This window comes from Lampetra fluviatilis, chromosome 23 (assembly GCF_964198595.1).
Source record: "Lampetra fluviatilis chromosome 23, kcLamFluv1.1, whole genome shotgun sequence".
NCBI classification, from domain to species: Eukaryota; Metazoa; Chordata; class Hyperoartia; order Petromyzontiformes; family Petromyzontidae; genus Lampetra; species Lampetra fluviatilis.
This window is the reverse complement of record NC_136297.1, coordinates 7183689-7199029: the sequence shown is the minus strand read 5'-3', so window position 1 is coordinate 7199029 and position 15341 is coordinate 7183689. Positions and strand designations below refer to the sequence as shown.

Genomic DNA, 15341 nt, shown 5'->3' with positions numbered 1-15341 from the left:
ATGTGGTGTACAAATGTGCACCTCTGAGCAATAAATGGACACAATCTCGCACAGTTGTTCATGGCCTAGATAAACCTCTGGCCGTAATGTTTCAGAAGAGGGATTATAATTGTAATGGTTTTAGCTCGGTGCGTACCGGGAAAACGTTGGGTCGTTGGGTAAACTGTTCCAACCACATTCGTTATCCAACTGTAGATGTGATTGCGTGACTAAACCTACATGAGTATAAGCAGTTCAATCTTGATTTGAAGCTTTCGTGACTGCAGGAATCCATACTCTTTGGTTCTTTCGGTAAAGTCACGTAGGTAAAAAAATAAAGTCAATCACGTCATTATTTGACTGCTATAAAGTTCCACATGATTAAGGCCACTTTGTTGAGTTATCATTTGTGGATAGTTCACTTCTGAAAATAAAAGCTAAGAGCTCAGTGGGCTTTGTCGGGTAAGATAATATAAAATAAATCACGTGATTTATTTTATTTTATACCTACGTGACTTTACCGAAAGAACTAAAGAGTATATAAGCAGTTCTTGACGAATTGCACTGTGGTTCTCTTGCTATCAGTATTTCTCTTTAGACATAGTTATAGAGCCGTGTGTTAAATTGTATGTTGTTATTACCGCCTTGTCTCGTGTCCATTCCACCTATAAGAGTAATAGCTTTCATTCCCGATTGAGGATTATTTTGTCCTAAATACACTAACATCTTTTATTTTCTGTTCACCGCAAATGGCGCGTTGATAAGGGAGTCTGCGATTGCACTTGTTGCTGTGGACTTTCAAGGCAGCTGAATGTTAAGATAAAAAAAATATTTCCGAAATATACTCAATTTCATATTGAGCTTTCTGTGACCGGTTACGTAAGTGACCGGGTCATTCATAAGTCAGAGCGCTGAGCTGGCATCACTGAGATACCAAGGATAAAGTACAGTACCAGGATTATTTTTATTGAACCAGGTGAGAATCTCTCTCATTTGCACGAGTTGACCTTGGCGTCTCTGTCCCTCAAGGCCGTTCAGCTGCGCTGCTTAAAATAGGTGAAGTGTACGGAGTTGCTAGTCTCAGCCTAGTCACCAATAACTACACAAAAACATACATCATACAGTAGTTTGTTTAATTTAATTTGACTAAATGACAGCTCCGATATGAACATATCTGGTTAACCGTCATGCCGTGACCATTTCTTTCGGTACTTGGGCACGTGGGAATGTGCTGCCCCCTAGTGTGGATGAGATCCCTTGCAAAAATTTCGGCGGCAGTTTTATATCAGAAACAGAATCTTACTGGTAGCAACCTCCTGGTTACACCAGCCAACAGGGGATCAGTGTCCGTCCGTCCGTCGTGCATCCAAAAATGGGATGGGTGGGGCAGTGTGGAGAGGGGAGGGTGGGGAGGGGCTGGGTGGGGAGGGTGGGGAGGGGCTGGCTGGGGAGGGTGGGGCTGGGTGGGGGGTGGGAGGGGTGGGGCTGGGTGGGGAGGGGCTGGTCACCCCGTGGTGCCCTTATAAAACTCAACGTTTAACCTACTCACGCCGGCTTGTGCCCGCCCTCACAGTCGGGCATATTTGCGGAATACACCACGCCGCCGTTGACCCTGGCCATTGACCGAGCAACCCAACGTTCCTACCAGCTCCCTCCACAGGAATGTGTTTATTCGTACTGGAGGAATCCGATAAGCGATAAAGCTCTTTTTCACAGATGTCCAGTAGGGGCGGGTCTGAAAGTTACAATTTTTTTTATCTTACACGGCAAATCCCACTGAGCTCTTAGCTTCTTTTTTCACAAATGAGAACTCAACGAAGTGGTCTTAATCATGTGGAACTTTATAGCAGCTAAACAATCTAAACGCATGTTGCCCTTTTGGAGGGGGGTAATGTCAAATTATAGTGTTTGCCTACATCTAAATCAGCCATGTGAAGGAGTAATGCGAGATTTTCATTTGGATTTACGCGACACATTTGGGATAAAAATTGAGGGAAAGACAAAACCTTAATAAATGTTGGGATGAAACAAATTGTTCGTTGGCAGGGGTGCCCAAGCACAATAAACACAACACAAACATTCAACACATTCGTCAATAACACCGCGGCCTTAAAATAAAAAATTGCCAAACGCCGAAAACTGATTTTTTTTCAAAGTGTTGAACGCAGTTAACATTTATTAAATACAATTATCATGAATCGTAAACACATCGGCCCAAAGCACTGCTATCACACGCACGCATCGTGAGTTTGAAAGTTACAACATAATCCAGCGCTGTAATAATTAATTATTAGTGTTACATTAACAATTTCGCAACGCGTTCCATTTTTAAACCCTCAAAGACGCAGCCGGAAAAACCTCCGACCCGGCAAACCACCACCAACGATCCACGCGATCCGACAAACCCATTCACGAAATGGAATCGATTCCTATCAGTAACGTAAACCCTACGCACGTCCGTACACGCGCGATCGATTCACCGCGAATCTATCGCGCGCCACCCTCCCCTCCTTAAGTGACTGCCGGCACGGCGGAATCGATTCTGCGGTCAAACCGGGGAATCGATTCCGACCTGTCGTGGTGGAGGGCAAGGCAGGCACCATGGCTGCACGTGGAGCGACGTCTCTGTCCCTCAAGGCCGTGAAGAGCATCTCCGTCCGCCTGTGTCCCTTCCAGGACAACGTGAGGTCCACCAGGTGCGAGGAAGTCGCCGTCACAACAACCACAACACCACCACTTTACCCTCTTATCTCACGGCCTTACAGTACGTCTAGTACAGTACAGTTACTGTACTTGAATGGGATGCTATTAGTTAAAACATATATTTACGTAGCGCTTTTCATCAAGGATCTCAAAGCGATGAGATGCCCAGGTGGCCAGGAGATGACAGCACTGTACATGATTAGATTGTTAAATCCATCTGTAGAACTGGCGTAGCGTGCGTGCGTTCTGCGGTTATCTCACGCGTGTCAAACGCTCATTCATTGGCATTGGTTAAACACCCCCATCTAGATGCAAACGTGCACAGCTCCCAGTCGCTTTGCAAATCGAGCTATAGATTGTGAAGATGCATTGCGGGAGAGGAAGGCAAATTGATTGAGATCAGAAGGAGCCGGGTCGTGTTGTAAGCTGATTGGCAATTGCAGTGTCTTGTGAGACGCGGCGAGGCCTTGCTGGGCAAACGGAGGATGCCAATTGACACGATATATCAACCCTCTCCCTGTGTTGCCCCATCAATCGTCTGCAGTCACCCCCAAGCCACGTGTCGCGAATGTCCCTGACGGTGCGCGTCAATGTCAAGAGGTGTGCCCCCTTTCCCCCCCCCCCCCCGGGCGCCCTCCGATTAGCACGGGTGGCTACGTGCGGTGCGAAAGAAGTTCAACATACTGTTACCCTACATACATCCCCTGCCCTCCACCACGTGCTTCAAGAAAAAACGCGGATTTGGGAAAAAAAAGTGTCACCGTCCACGCGATCGACTGAAGGCGCTCACCGCCTCAATTGGTAGTGCTGAGCCAGTGGTGGTGACGACTCCCATGTTTCCGTGGCAGAGCCCAGTGCAGAAGCTGCATATAAAACACACATCTTTTGGAGCCACGAGGAAATGTGTGCTTATATCCAAAGTGTGTTTTTTTATCAGAAGTTACCTAGAGCCTCACAACCCCGCGCTAATTCAATGTAAGGATGTGCTTGTTATCTCATAACTGTGCTTATATTGGGCGTGCTTGTATCCATATTCTGCTGTATATTCGATGGACAACCACCGTTTTCCGGTGTCCATGCAGGTTGGTGATGTAGCCCCGCCAGATAATGCGCAATCTCTCAACCGCTGAGGGATAATTATTGAGGTGGTGGTGACGATAATGGAAGATGAGTCCAGACTGCGGTCGAACTTATGTTCTCATCAACTGAAGAAACCACTGCTTACACAAACCGAAAGCAGGGAGGTCAAAAAGTTGTGAATGTTGTGTTGGTGAAATTCTGCGTTGTGATATAGGAATGTTCACAATGCCTCTCGGGAGTTTCAAAACACCTGAGAAGGGTCGTGCATTGGCTTGGATATTATCTACTTTGCATAGCTACGACTTAATTACACATTATTTGACAGCGTATGTATCCGCGGCCCTCGACCTCTCACCTCCCAGGGAATTCCTCATGCTGATCGGCTCGGATAAGGTGCGCGATTCCAACGACAAATGCAACATCACAACCGAAGTACGGAACGACAATTCCGAGCCGCAAGTGGACATCACCTTCAGTGAGTGCTGCATACATTAGCCCGCTATCTTCACAACAGGATTCTTCAACTGGTTGTCCTTGGAACGGCCTGCTGAGCTGTTCTGTAGTCTGCCAACAGATGTGGGTGACCCAGACATAAAGAGATACAGATTAGTAAGATGAAAGAGAGACAAACAAGAGACAGGTGAGAGGCTGTAGACAAAATATGAAGATCAATGAGATGAAAGCTAGATAACAAGAAATACAGATTAGTGATAAAATGTTCAGGCATTATGACGTTATAAAACCACGTGACGTTCGAACATCTTTACAAATGACACTGAGGTTTAAGATATTGCATGATGTATGACATCACACGTCTCATAATATGGCCTACTGGAAAATATGTGAGAAGAACCCTGCTTTATCAATACGGCCTTGTGCAACTCCTAAAGTCACATTTCCATAACTGCTGGGGAAAAAAACTGGGCAAGTAGCCTCAAGGAGGATTATCAGGGTAGCTTTTCTAGGTAAATCCAGCCTCAACCGGGTCAAACCAGCATCTGTCAGGCTACGTGGCTCCTTTTCTTAAGGGAGCTGCAGGCTTTCACCCAGGCCACCCACAGAACCTGTTGTGCTGTCACAGGTTCAACGCAGAAGAGAGATGGGGAGCTCAGGACATGCTGGGCCTTTTTGTTCCTGGAATGTCTTGGCATGGTTTAGGTCTGCTTTTCAGTGGTCGTGAATGTCACGTAAACTTCAAGGCATCCAATCTCTGCCTTTCTATATTTACCAATGCTTAAATCCAGACGTTGCATGAGTGAATGACGCCACTACTGAGCCTACTTGGTGAACTACATGAAGTTAACCGAGAAAGTGTGTCGTGTGTGTGTGTTGTATCTGCGTGCATTCATCAGATGACGGAGACAAGCTTGTCATGCGGGGAGCATTTCTCACCTCCAAAGAGATGTTCCAGGCTTTTAAGGAGAATAGCATTCAGAAGGACTCCAAAGACCCAACTTCCACTTCTGGTGCCAAGCGATGACCTTGCCCTGGAGAATGCATACACGCCACACTTATGCTGCCCCCTTAGCCTCACAGACAGGAATTGTAGTCCCATTGTAGTTCCTTACACTTGTATCTCCTGCACCTCGGGTTAGCACGGTTGGTTACGTACTGTGCAAAAGAACTTCAACATACATATGTACCTCTTTTCCACTGGCATATCTGAGGTATGCCAGCATGGGACCCTCAAGGTACGGGTGGTATGCCACTGGCTATTTTCTGAGCTGTGTTGGAACCAAACTGTGACATACTTGCCTCGCAATATATCTGAATCTGGCCTAGCGCCAAGTATGGTTAATGACTCATTTTTTGCGTGTGACAGTACAATGTGAGAACACGGCATCATCTGCATGCGACTCGACTTGTTCATTGTGTGTGACTTAAGTGGCACGGCTCGGCTGCTTCAGTGGAAAAACAACCTGGCACTTCCTGAACCGTGCTGGGCAGGCTCGGTGCTGCCCAGCGTGGCTCGGTTATACAGTGGAAAAGAGGTACTACTGAGGCTTTGTAGCAGCCTCTGAGTTGTGTGTGATTGCAAGACATTTTCCATGTCGCCCCTTTTAAGATGCCCCCAACAGGGAACCAGGCATAATTATTTTTGCGTATCAGCAAAAACAATTAGGCAACGCCTTGTGAAAGGTATGATCAAAATACATATTAAGTGATGTGAATTGGAAAGCGGACTTCCATTGCTTTAATATTAAACGCGTTTTGTATGTAAAAAGTTACGGAGTCTATATATATATAAAATCGCAAATCTGTCTGTCCGTCTGTCTGTGTGTGTGTCTGTCTGTCTGTGTGTGTGTCTGTTTGTGTGTCGCCGGACCATACGCAGTTTCATTGGACGGCGGTTGCCCCTGGCAACGGGTAGCGACGCATTCACTGCGGGGTGGACGCCATTTTTAATTCCCGTTAAAAATATGTGCACGCATTAACATGCGACTCTGAGGTAAATTCATCAAAGTTTCATGTCCTCTTCACTCCCCCCCCCCCCCCACCACAATGTGTGCAATTACTATTATAGGGTCGGTAGATAATAAAATTATAGCGATTAGACAGTATTATTGTAGCGCGGGGGGGGGGGGGGTGGTAACGGCCCCTGTACCCAGCCTCAGCCGGGTGGGCAATTTAGGCGAGGCCGGAGGCTCTGCACGGTACTAGGCCTCGACACCCCACCACACTATAGGCCGTACATATTTCTGCACAGTTGCCCAGGAGATCGTGGCTGGGGGGGGGCAGGGGTAGCAGCCCATCTGTGTATATATGTAAGGTTATTAAGAAATATATTTTTCACCCGGGCAACGCCGGGTACTTATGCTAGTCATTTAATAAAAATATCCTAAGATTTTCTTCTGGTCTACATGTAAATATAATTGAGCCGGGCATGGTGGTGTACACCTGCCGTCAAACACTTCGGAGGCAATGGTGGATCACTCTCGAACCCGCTGGGCTACGATGAAATTAGGTGATGGCAGTACTGCAAGTGGATTTAATCAATCTGTGTGGAGGTTTCTGTTTTATCTCCTTATAGGTGGGGTTTTCTTTCAGCACTGGTTTCCCTTCCACATGTCTAACATGCAATATTGGAATTTGGCAAACATCCCAATGTAAGGGCCTCCTGAAAATAGGTTTTCCTGGATAAATAATGGTCTTAATGATTTTTTTTATACCATAAATAAAATTATGAATTGCAATTCTGCTTCCATTAATCAATTTGGTTCTGAATTATGTTGAACTCCACATGATGACGATTCTGTATAGATGCAAAAAAGCATGCATAATGTACTGTTTGTGCAGGCTGCCTTATATAAATAATAAAGTTAATACGATATGGTGAAGTCTGACACTACATGTATGTGTTGAACTTCAAGTGACTGTGTCCCCACAGGAGCGTTAATATCGCCATGCTCCATTCACTGCTGGATCATTGCCTCTACATGTTGACTCTACCACTTACACTGTTCTCTGCACATACCATTTCATCTACACTAACATATGACTTGGTTATCTTGTAATTTATTTTTTCCCCCATTTGGTTTCCTAAAAAATAATTTTGTCCATCAAAATTCCACATTAAGACACCAAAAAGAAATCAAAACTTCAGTTACTTATTGAATATAATACAAAGTATAGCATCATTGGACCTCCTTTGCCAGTACCAAAATATAATAGGGTTTTCCCCCTTTTTCTGGCAACAAAACTGAAACCTTTTTACAAGGATTCATGTCTGCATTAACCACAATACCTGCAGTCAAATGCAAACAAAAAACACGATGATAATATATGCATTGTCCTTGAAACTGATTGGTCCACACCAAGGGACGGCTTTCTTTTGAGCCTCGACCCAATTGGTGCTCGACCAGAGGACACAGATATGAGATTAGTCACTACTTGTCCCATATCTGCATTTTCCATAAATATGCTAAATTCCTCTGTTGATATACAAATTCCTTTGTCAAGGCGCCCTCCTCCTCTAACCCAGCTTAAATATACGCTGCCAAGCTTGGTGGTGTTCATTCAGATGCTGTCTCTCGGACAGACCTGTTCTTCACCTGAGGATGGCTGCTTGCGTTGTGGCCGAAACGTCGTGAGAATTGTATTTTATTATGTTTTATTTTATTATTTCCCTTCTACGTGACTTTACCAAAAGAACCAAGAAGATGAATCCCTGCAGTCGCGAAAGCTTTAAATCGACAATAAACACTTGCCATGGTTTTTAAACGGACCCCTCCTAGGAACTCCGTGACACCACAATGGATTCGTTGCACTCAGACAATACACGTCTTGTGAGTCTAAACTCTTTTGAGTTTTTGAGAGTTTCGATTAAGTTGACACTATTCTTTGTTTTTTTCGGTAAAGTCACGTAGGTAAAAATATAAATTAAATAAATGGACTTTACCGAAAAAACCAAAGAGTATGAATCCTTGCAAAGCTTCAAATTTAGTTTTCATTTATTTTATTTTTTACCTACGTGACTTTACCGAAAAACCCAAATAGTATGAATCCTTGCAGTCACGAAAGATTCAAATCTAGTTTCAATTTATTTAAATTTTTACCTACGTGACTTTACCGAAAAAACCAAAGAGTATAAATCCTTGCAGTCACGAAAGATTCAAATCTAGTTTCAATTTATTTTATTTTTTACCTACGTGACTTTACCGAAAAAACCAAAGAGTATGAATCCTTGCAGTCACGAAAGATTCAAATCTAGAATCAATTCGACACCGCTTGTAATTTGAATAACGCCGGCCAGAGGTAAAACCGCCTCCGATCCGGCAACATCCGCGGAGTTGAGGTGGGAGGGACCGACAGGTGACGTCACTAAAAGGGGCGGGCCACTTGGTGGAGGGGGCGGGTCACTTGGTGGGAAGGGGCGGGCCACTTTGTGGAGGGAGCGGGCCATTTGGTGGGAGGGGGCGGGCCACTTGGTGGAAAGGGGCGGGCCACTTGGTGGAGGGGGGGGGCACTTGGTGGAGGGGGCGGGTCACTTGGTGGAGGGGGCGGGCCACTTGGTGGAGGGGGCGGGTCACTTGGTGGGAAGGGGCGGGCCACTTTGTGGAGGGGGCGGGCCACTTGGTGGGAGGGGGCGGGCCACTTGGTGGAAAGGGGCGGGCCACTTGGTGGAGGGGGGGGGGCACTTGGTGGAGGGGGCGGGTCACTTGGTGGAGGGGGCGGGCCACTTGGTGGAGGGGGCGGGTCACTTGGTGGAGGGGGCGGGTCACTTGGTGGAGGGGGGGGGCACTTGGGTGTGTGGGGGGGGCACTTGGTGGAGGGGGCGGGGCCACTTGGTGGAGGGGGCGGGCCACTTGGTGGAGGGGGCGGGCTAGTTGGTGGAGGGGGCGGGCCAGTTGGTGGGAGGGGGCGGGGCCACTTGGGTGTGTGGGAGGGGGCACTTGGTGGAGGGGGCGGGTCACTTGGTGGAGGGGGGGCCACTTGGGTGTGTGGGGGGGGGCACTTGGTGGAGGGGGCGGGGCCACTTGGTGGGGGGGGCGGGCCACTTGATGGAGGGGGCGGGCCACTTGGTGGAGGGGGGGGGCCAGTTGGTGGGAGGGGGCGGGGCCACTTGGGTGTGTGGGGGGCGCTGAGCTCGACGTTTAAGCCGAGGTAAGGAATCAAGGAGGCGCGGGTAAGGACGCAGCAGCAGCAGTAGCCAAACATCTTAAACCCTCAGATAATTTCCCACCCTCGTCCGAGGCGGTGTGCGTGGCGCTGCCGCTGGCTGGCGGCGTTGTGGACACCGCCTCAATCAACGTTGTACCACCGCTGCACTGTACCCGCGCGCGTGTGCGAACAGCTGTGAGGGGGGGCCTTGGGTTTACAACCTCACGCACGCTGGTTTTAGAAAGAAAATAAGCGGGGAATAATCGTGACTTTCGAATTGTTACAACAACGACAAAAAAATGTTTTAAACCCGCACGGTTTGTGTTTTGGCAAGTGAAGTAAAAGTGAGTGTTATGGTGAGGGGCCCATCCATTTAGTACGTACGCATTGAGGGGGGAGTGGGGGGCTTAACCCACTTGCGAATGGGGGGCTCTATTGACAATGTACGGGGGCGGGGGGGGGTGGTGAAGCCTCGATAATAATTTGTCGACATTGGCCTTCAAATGAGTTAGACAGTCCGGCGGTGTGGACTATCTGTTTGCTTGAACACGTTAATATTATTAATCCTTGATCGTTTCTGCGTGGATTAAATAGCGGCAGTTCTATAGGATTCTGGGGGGGGGGGTGTATAAAGTCTGCGTGCGTACAGGGAGAGAGGGGGGGGTCAAGTTTTGACGTAATTTTTTGCGTACCTACTAAATGTATGGCCCCTATTGGGGCCTTGTGCCACCATAAGTCGCCCTATGGAAGGGTTGGTGGTGGTGATGTTGATGATGACATTGGCAAGCCAAGGAGGGATGTGGAACGACGTGTTTGAGAGTTATCATCCACCACGGAGATGGAGCGATCAATTCAGCTCGTGTGTGCAGCGACGAGGTGATCACGAGAGGTGACGGTGATTTTGGGGCAGGCCTCTTCCATCCAACAGCGTATCGACCCATGGCCAACGTGTTGTGGAATGATGCTAACCCGTGAATGAGCCTGTGGCATGTTATGTCATTGCTTGCGTTGGAACATTATGGATAATACATTTGTGTTGTGTTCATGCACTGTGTTGTACACTAATGGGTACTACCTTGCAGTGCTGTGTGTCCGAGGCTACTGTCAGCAGGTGATGGACGAGAAGACAGCTGTAATTGAACTCGTGTTACATTAAGCGAGTGGCACAACATGTAAATACAAGGCGCTGTTGAACCAGAGATAGTACGCGAGAATAGGTACATGATTGTGGCGATGATGACAGCAGACACTGGGAAATAGGTGTACGAGACCTTATGTTTTATCAGATGATGTGTGTTCAAATGTACATATAATTGCATTGCTGCGCCAACATATGATGGGTGAGAAGAGAGGTAGGTTTAAGATGGTAAGGACAAACAGTAATGCATCTACAGCCCTTTCGTCCATCCACGGCTGAAAAAGGAACGTGACCCCGTTGTTTAAGCAGGTGCAGTGTTACAATCTAAATCTAATGCACCACTGTCCGATGGGATGCAGGATTAGTATATAAGTAAGTCCATAATACTGCTTCTACAGCATATGATGGGCGAGAAAATAGGTAGATCTCAGGCACTCTTGACACAAGATAACAATAAATGTGTGAGGCCCTAATGCTTCATTGTATGCTGTTTTAGACTCAAGTGTAATTATATTAGAAATGTAAGGCACTCCGGGTACTGATTATTGCCCAAACCACAGCTCCGTTCTTTTTTAGTTTAAACTTCTCATGTTGATTTTCATACACATGTATTGCGTACAATTCGGAAAATTTCAGATTCGATTCTTTAATTTGCTGGATTGTGAACGTTTTCTGGTCAAACAACCCACGTGATCTGCACGTCGAGGAGAGGCCTTCATCGCTAAGGGGAGTCCGTGACTTGTTCTTACAAACAAGCCACATGGAGTCCAAAAAGTGTTCTTCACGGCTTTTTTTTACAGCCCTTTGTCAATTCACTGCTATATGACGACCCCCCCCGCCACACGGTGTTGGTCATGGGATTTCGAGAAATCATATTTCGCCACACTGGTCAATGTGCATTTGTAACCACGTGCCGAGGACCTGTTCAGATATCACTATTGACATTAGCCCTGGCTGGGAATCAAACTCAGGTGGCGAGGTTCGTCGTGCAGTCCGCTCACCAGTGTGCCACTCCTCCACCCCTTTGATAAAATGAGGGTTGTCACCTTTGACGTACAAAAAACTGATACATATCATTGGAACAAGACTATCTCACAATACCGGAAGAGGGAAGAACGACATGTAAATGCGTTGCCTTGAGCAGTGAATCATTATGAAACTGACAAATTGAGACTTTTAATATATCCGTAATACATACAGACTGTCAGGATAACCTCTAAATGAGGACATCCTAGGAAAACTAGGACAGGAAACAACGCTGGTTGAAACTTTGTTTTGTATTGTCATAAAGATTTGAAGAACAAACGATATGATAATGCATGTTTTTGATAATACCGCAGACCATTGGCGCCAAAAGCCATGCCGGTTTTTCCAGATTTCCCATACAAGGAGTGGCTAACAGTAGAATGTTTGCAGTTGAATGGTTCCTTTACAGTTCACGTAGACCATACACACAGGGTGTGTCAACTGCGTTCATCCATATAGAGGAACATATGGTTTAGGCAAAATGGGTTTTCGCTGGCAAGATGGGAGATTATTTTTATTTCTTTATTGCCATCAATTTGCCTGGAACAGAATTCCCGGGGAATGCACCCAATTTGATAGGAACTCAGAAGCTTAGCACGATTCAACCTGAAAAGCTCTTGGATGGGTGACCTCCATACACAAATAGGTTGTCATCAGGCTTGTGGGGCTATGTGGTGGGCATTAGAGAGTAGTACCAACCAATCGATAGAATGTTTACAATGTGTTCTGCTGCTTACCTTCAACATCCCGCACCAACCAGCATTATTAAGGTATAGTCAAATAATCCTCATGACCTGCAAAGGCATGGGGAGGCCCTCATCTAGCAGTGTATTCACAAAAGGGCTGTACCACACTTGATATGGGAGTCCTATCACAAAGTGAAGTGATGTCCTTTCAGAATTCAAAGTCCGTAGAGTGTCGTGTTATAATGTCAGGGAATTGTCACGGAAGGTGTTGGCAAATAATTAGTTCTGCAGTCCCTTCAGGAGGCTGCTCAAAAATGTAGGTGGTGATCTTTCAAATCTTCGTTTTCCATTAAGAGTAGCATCATGGTGTCTTTAAATACGGTTTATTACCTTGGTAAAAAATGACCTTGTGTTTCAAGTGAGGGATTGATGGTAACGTGTGTGGTAAGTGAAGTGGCAGGAGCGGTCTCTTAGGGACCATCTCCAAGCCTTCGTTGCACGTGTTTTGTGGCCTGTGCCGGGAATTTTGAATGCTCATAGTTATAAAGAAGGATCCCGTGGATAACGGCGTAGTCGAAGAAACAGTGCTATGTATTAACAGTGGGCGTGCATGTTGGTATTCTTCCGGCAGACATTTCTGGACATCGGTGGAAATCGAACCTTTGGCTTAGTGGCGAGCACACACAGTCCACTACGGGATAATCAACCAAGCCTACTTAACAGTGGTAAGCTGCTGTGATTGTGGCCAATCTTGTGCCTTTCACCGTTCTCTGTACAGCCCGTATCACACCATGCAAGTCCGTATTGTTACTGTGGCCCCTCGGGAATAGACTAAAGGATGGTCCAGCCCAAAGCACAAATAGCTGTTTGTGATACACACCTAGGCTGTGCCTCTTGCTGTCCAACATGAATGTGTAACTACTTTAAAATCACATTCACAAATGCTTGAGTGACATTACTGCATCATGACTTTGGTTATTTGCAATATAAGATTGATATTTTATTGCAAATATTGCTCGAGCATATCTGACTCTGATTTTCAAGTGTTTCTCCTTATAGCCACGGACAAACAGCTTAGGCCATATCTACAAGATAAGAGTAGTTAGTATTTTTATGGATTGCAAACCCATTTAATCTACCTTAATCAACAACCCCTTTGCTCCTATGCATTTGCCAGCATTATAGTCACCTCTCGGTGGTTATTACAGCTTATGCTGCCCGTGCCTTTTGTATCCCTCATTTTACGCTCGCTGATCAGTCGACATTAGCATACGTAACCCCCTCCCTGCCTAGTCCCGCCTGTTTCCTTGGTATCATGGTTGCCGTCTGGCCACCATTAGCATACAAAAGCATTGCCCATGCTGCGTGTTCCCTTGCCAGGATGGCTGCTGCCCGGCCACGAGGTAAAAGGAAAGCTGTTGTGTTGGAGATGATCACTGCAAACTCCATGGTGCGGAGTTCAGGACGGCAGGTAATGATTCCCACAGTTATGGCTGCGTATTTGCCAACCCTACCGATTTAAGTGTCAGCCTGCCGATATTTAAACCCTTTTCTTCTTGTACTGATTTTTAAACCCAAAATACCTTTTCATCACTTTTTTTCCCGACCAATTTTTATATGAATCCGTATGATTAGATTTGAAAAATAGGTAAGTGGTAAACAGTTAAAAAATTGTCAGTCTACCGCTTCAGTGTTGGAAAGTCGTCAGTTACGCAGTGCAACACTTACAGCAAGTCTGTCGAGCGTCGCAATCTGTGGTACGTTCTACGTGATCTCTGTGCCCACCACGCCCGGCTTGCAGATAAAAAAGAAGGTGCCAGGAGGACTGGAACCCGAGGAGGATGACGAGAAACGCTACCGCAAGTGCGAGAAGGTCGGCTGCATGGTCACCGTGCCGGTGTGCTTCGTGAGCGCCAGCGAGCGGTGGGTGACCCCAGCGCATGACAACAATGTTGAAGTCGTGGGAGGGGGGTGGGTGTGGGCACGGCTAACGTGTAACAATAGGTTCTCGTGCCGCGTAACTAATGGGGCCCATTAATTGTATTAATTGAAGGAGCACAGCTACATGGATTGTCCGTGTCCCCAAACGTTAGTGGGGGTGAGGGGGGTGAGAAGGTAGCTGCCCTCCTGCCGTCTATGTACGCTCATGGTACTGTCACCAACCCTGATTGCAGAAAGCCAGCCTTGATCATACGTTGTGTGATAGTTGAACTATAGGTGCCGCCTTCTGCTATGTTGCACTGGTGAGCACTCAGCCTTTGACCATATCACCTGGAATGCACCCGATTGTTTTAGATTTCGGAAGCTGAACCTGGGTAGTGCTTGGATAGGTGATCAGCCTGCAAAAAAAGGTTGTCGTAGTGCCGCAGGGCTACGTGATGGGCAGTAGAGGGCAATGCACTATAGTGTTGTACTGTACATCTATGCTTCACTATCTGTGCTCTCAATATAACCCCAATGATGGACACAGTACAGTAGAACCCCTCTTAACGACCACCCCTGTTAACGACTCACCGCTTAATTGTGAGCCTCCATAGAGCCCAATGTGTTAGCTTACCGAACATTCCCCTGTTAACGACAGGCTGTTGTAGGTACATTAAATATGAATTAATGCATTAACCATGTTTCTTTTAATATTATGTGTTTATAATGTAGTCAGTATCTTTATGTATTAATATATATTGTTTAAATATTATAAAGTACGTTTTTGGGTGAAATATAGTAACATACGATGCTATCAGAACGAATGAATCCTTTAACAGGTATTTCCTATATTCGCTTAACAACCAAATCACTTAACGACCTGTTTCGTGGACCCAATGTCCGTCGTTAAGAGGGGTTGTACTGTATTGGGAAGCCCTCATCCATCAGTGGATTGATAAAAGGGGCCAACTTTTACGTGCATATAATTTGACCGAAATTTCTGCTGAAGTTATAGCTGTGTTTTATTTGCTGCAACTGTGATTCAAAGCAAGGGGGACTGCCTTGAATTGAGAGCACGTGTGTATTCGTGTCTGCGTGTTTTGTGCAGGTGTGCGAAGAACGGTTACACGTCACGCTGGTATCACCTGTCATGCGGGGAGCATTTCTGCAACGAGTGCTTCGACCACCACTATCGAAGGTGGGTC

General features: G+C 46.5%; 2 protein-coding genes across 7 annotated transcripts in view; both read left to right on the top strand.

Moving 5' to 3' along the window:
- The first annotated feature begins 2538 nt into the window (after positions 1-2538).
- On the top strand, positions 2539-6273 carry MRPL53 (mitochondrial ribosomal protein L53). Its single transcript, XM_078867394.1, has 3 exons — positions 2539-2675; positions 4125-4237; positions 5115-6273. Exons 1-3 carry the CDS (start codon positions 2581-2583, stop codon positions 5240-5242), a joined length of 336 nt encoding a protein of 111 aa, XP_078723520.1. The 5' UTR covers positions 2539-2580; the 3' UTR covers positions 5243-6273.
- Positions 6274-9333: 3060 nt separating this feature from the next.
- KDM1B (lysine demethylase 1B) overlaps positions 9334-15341 on the top strand; it is a 28054-nt gene continuing 22046 nt past the window's right edge. For 4 of the 6 annotated variants that reach the window (XM_078866988.1, XM_078866984.1, XM_078866989.1 and 1 more), the window contains exons 1-5: positions 9334-9366; positions 12845-12938; positions 13594-13684; positions 14015-14136; positions 15245-15334. In XM_078866988.1, the coding sequence (XP_078723114.1) occupies positions 13595-13684; positions 14015-14136; positions 15245-15334 (302 nt within the window). In that variant the 5' untranslated portion in view covers positions 9334-9366; positions 12845-12938; position 13594. Of the gene's footprint in view, positions 9389-10379; positions 10581-12844; positions 12939-13593; positions 13685-14014; positions 14137-15244; positions 15335-15341 lie in introns of those variants that run through there. The other 2 variants (XM_078866985.1, XM_078866987.1) reach the window with 2 other exon arrangements.

Coding starts and splice junctions, on each gene's coding strand:
- MRPL53 (XM_078867394.1), top strand. CDS start 2,581: ATGGCTGCACGTGGAGCGACGTCTCTGTCCCTCAAGGCCGTGAAGAGC. Junction 2,676..4,124: donor GACAACGTGAGGTCCACCAG/GTGCGAGGAAGT, acceptor CTCACCTCCCAG/GGAATTCCTCATGCTGATCG. Junction 4,238..5,114: donor GCAAGTGGACATCACCTTCA/GTGAGTGCTGCA, acceptor TGCATTCATCAG/ATGACGGAGACAAGCTTGTC.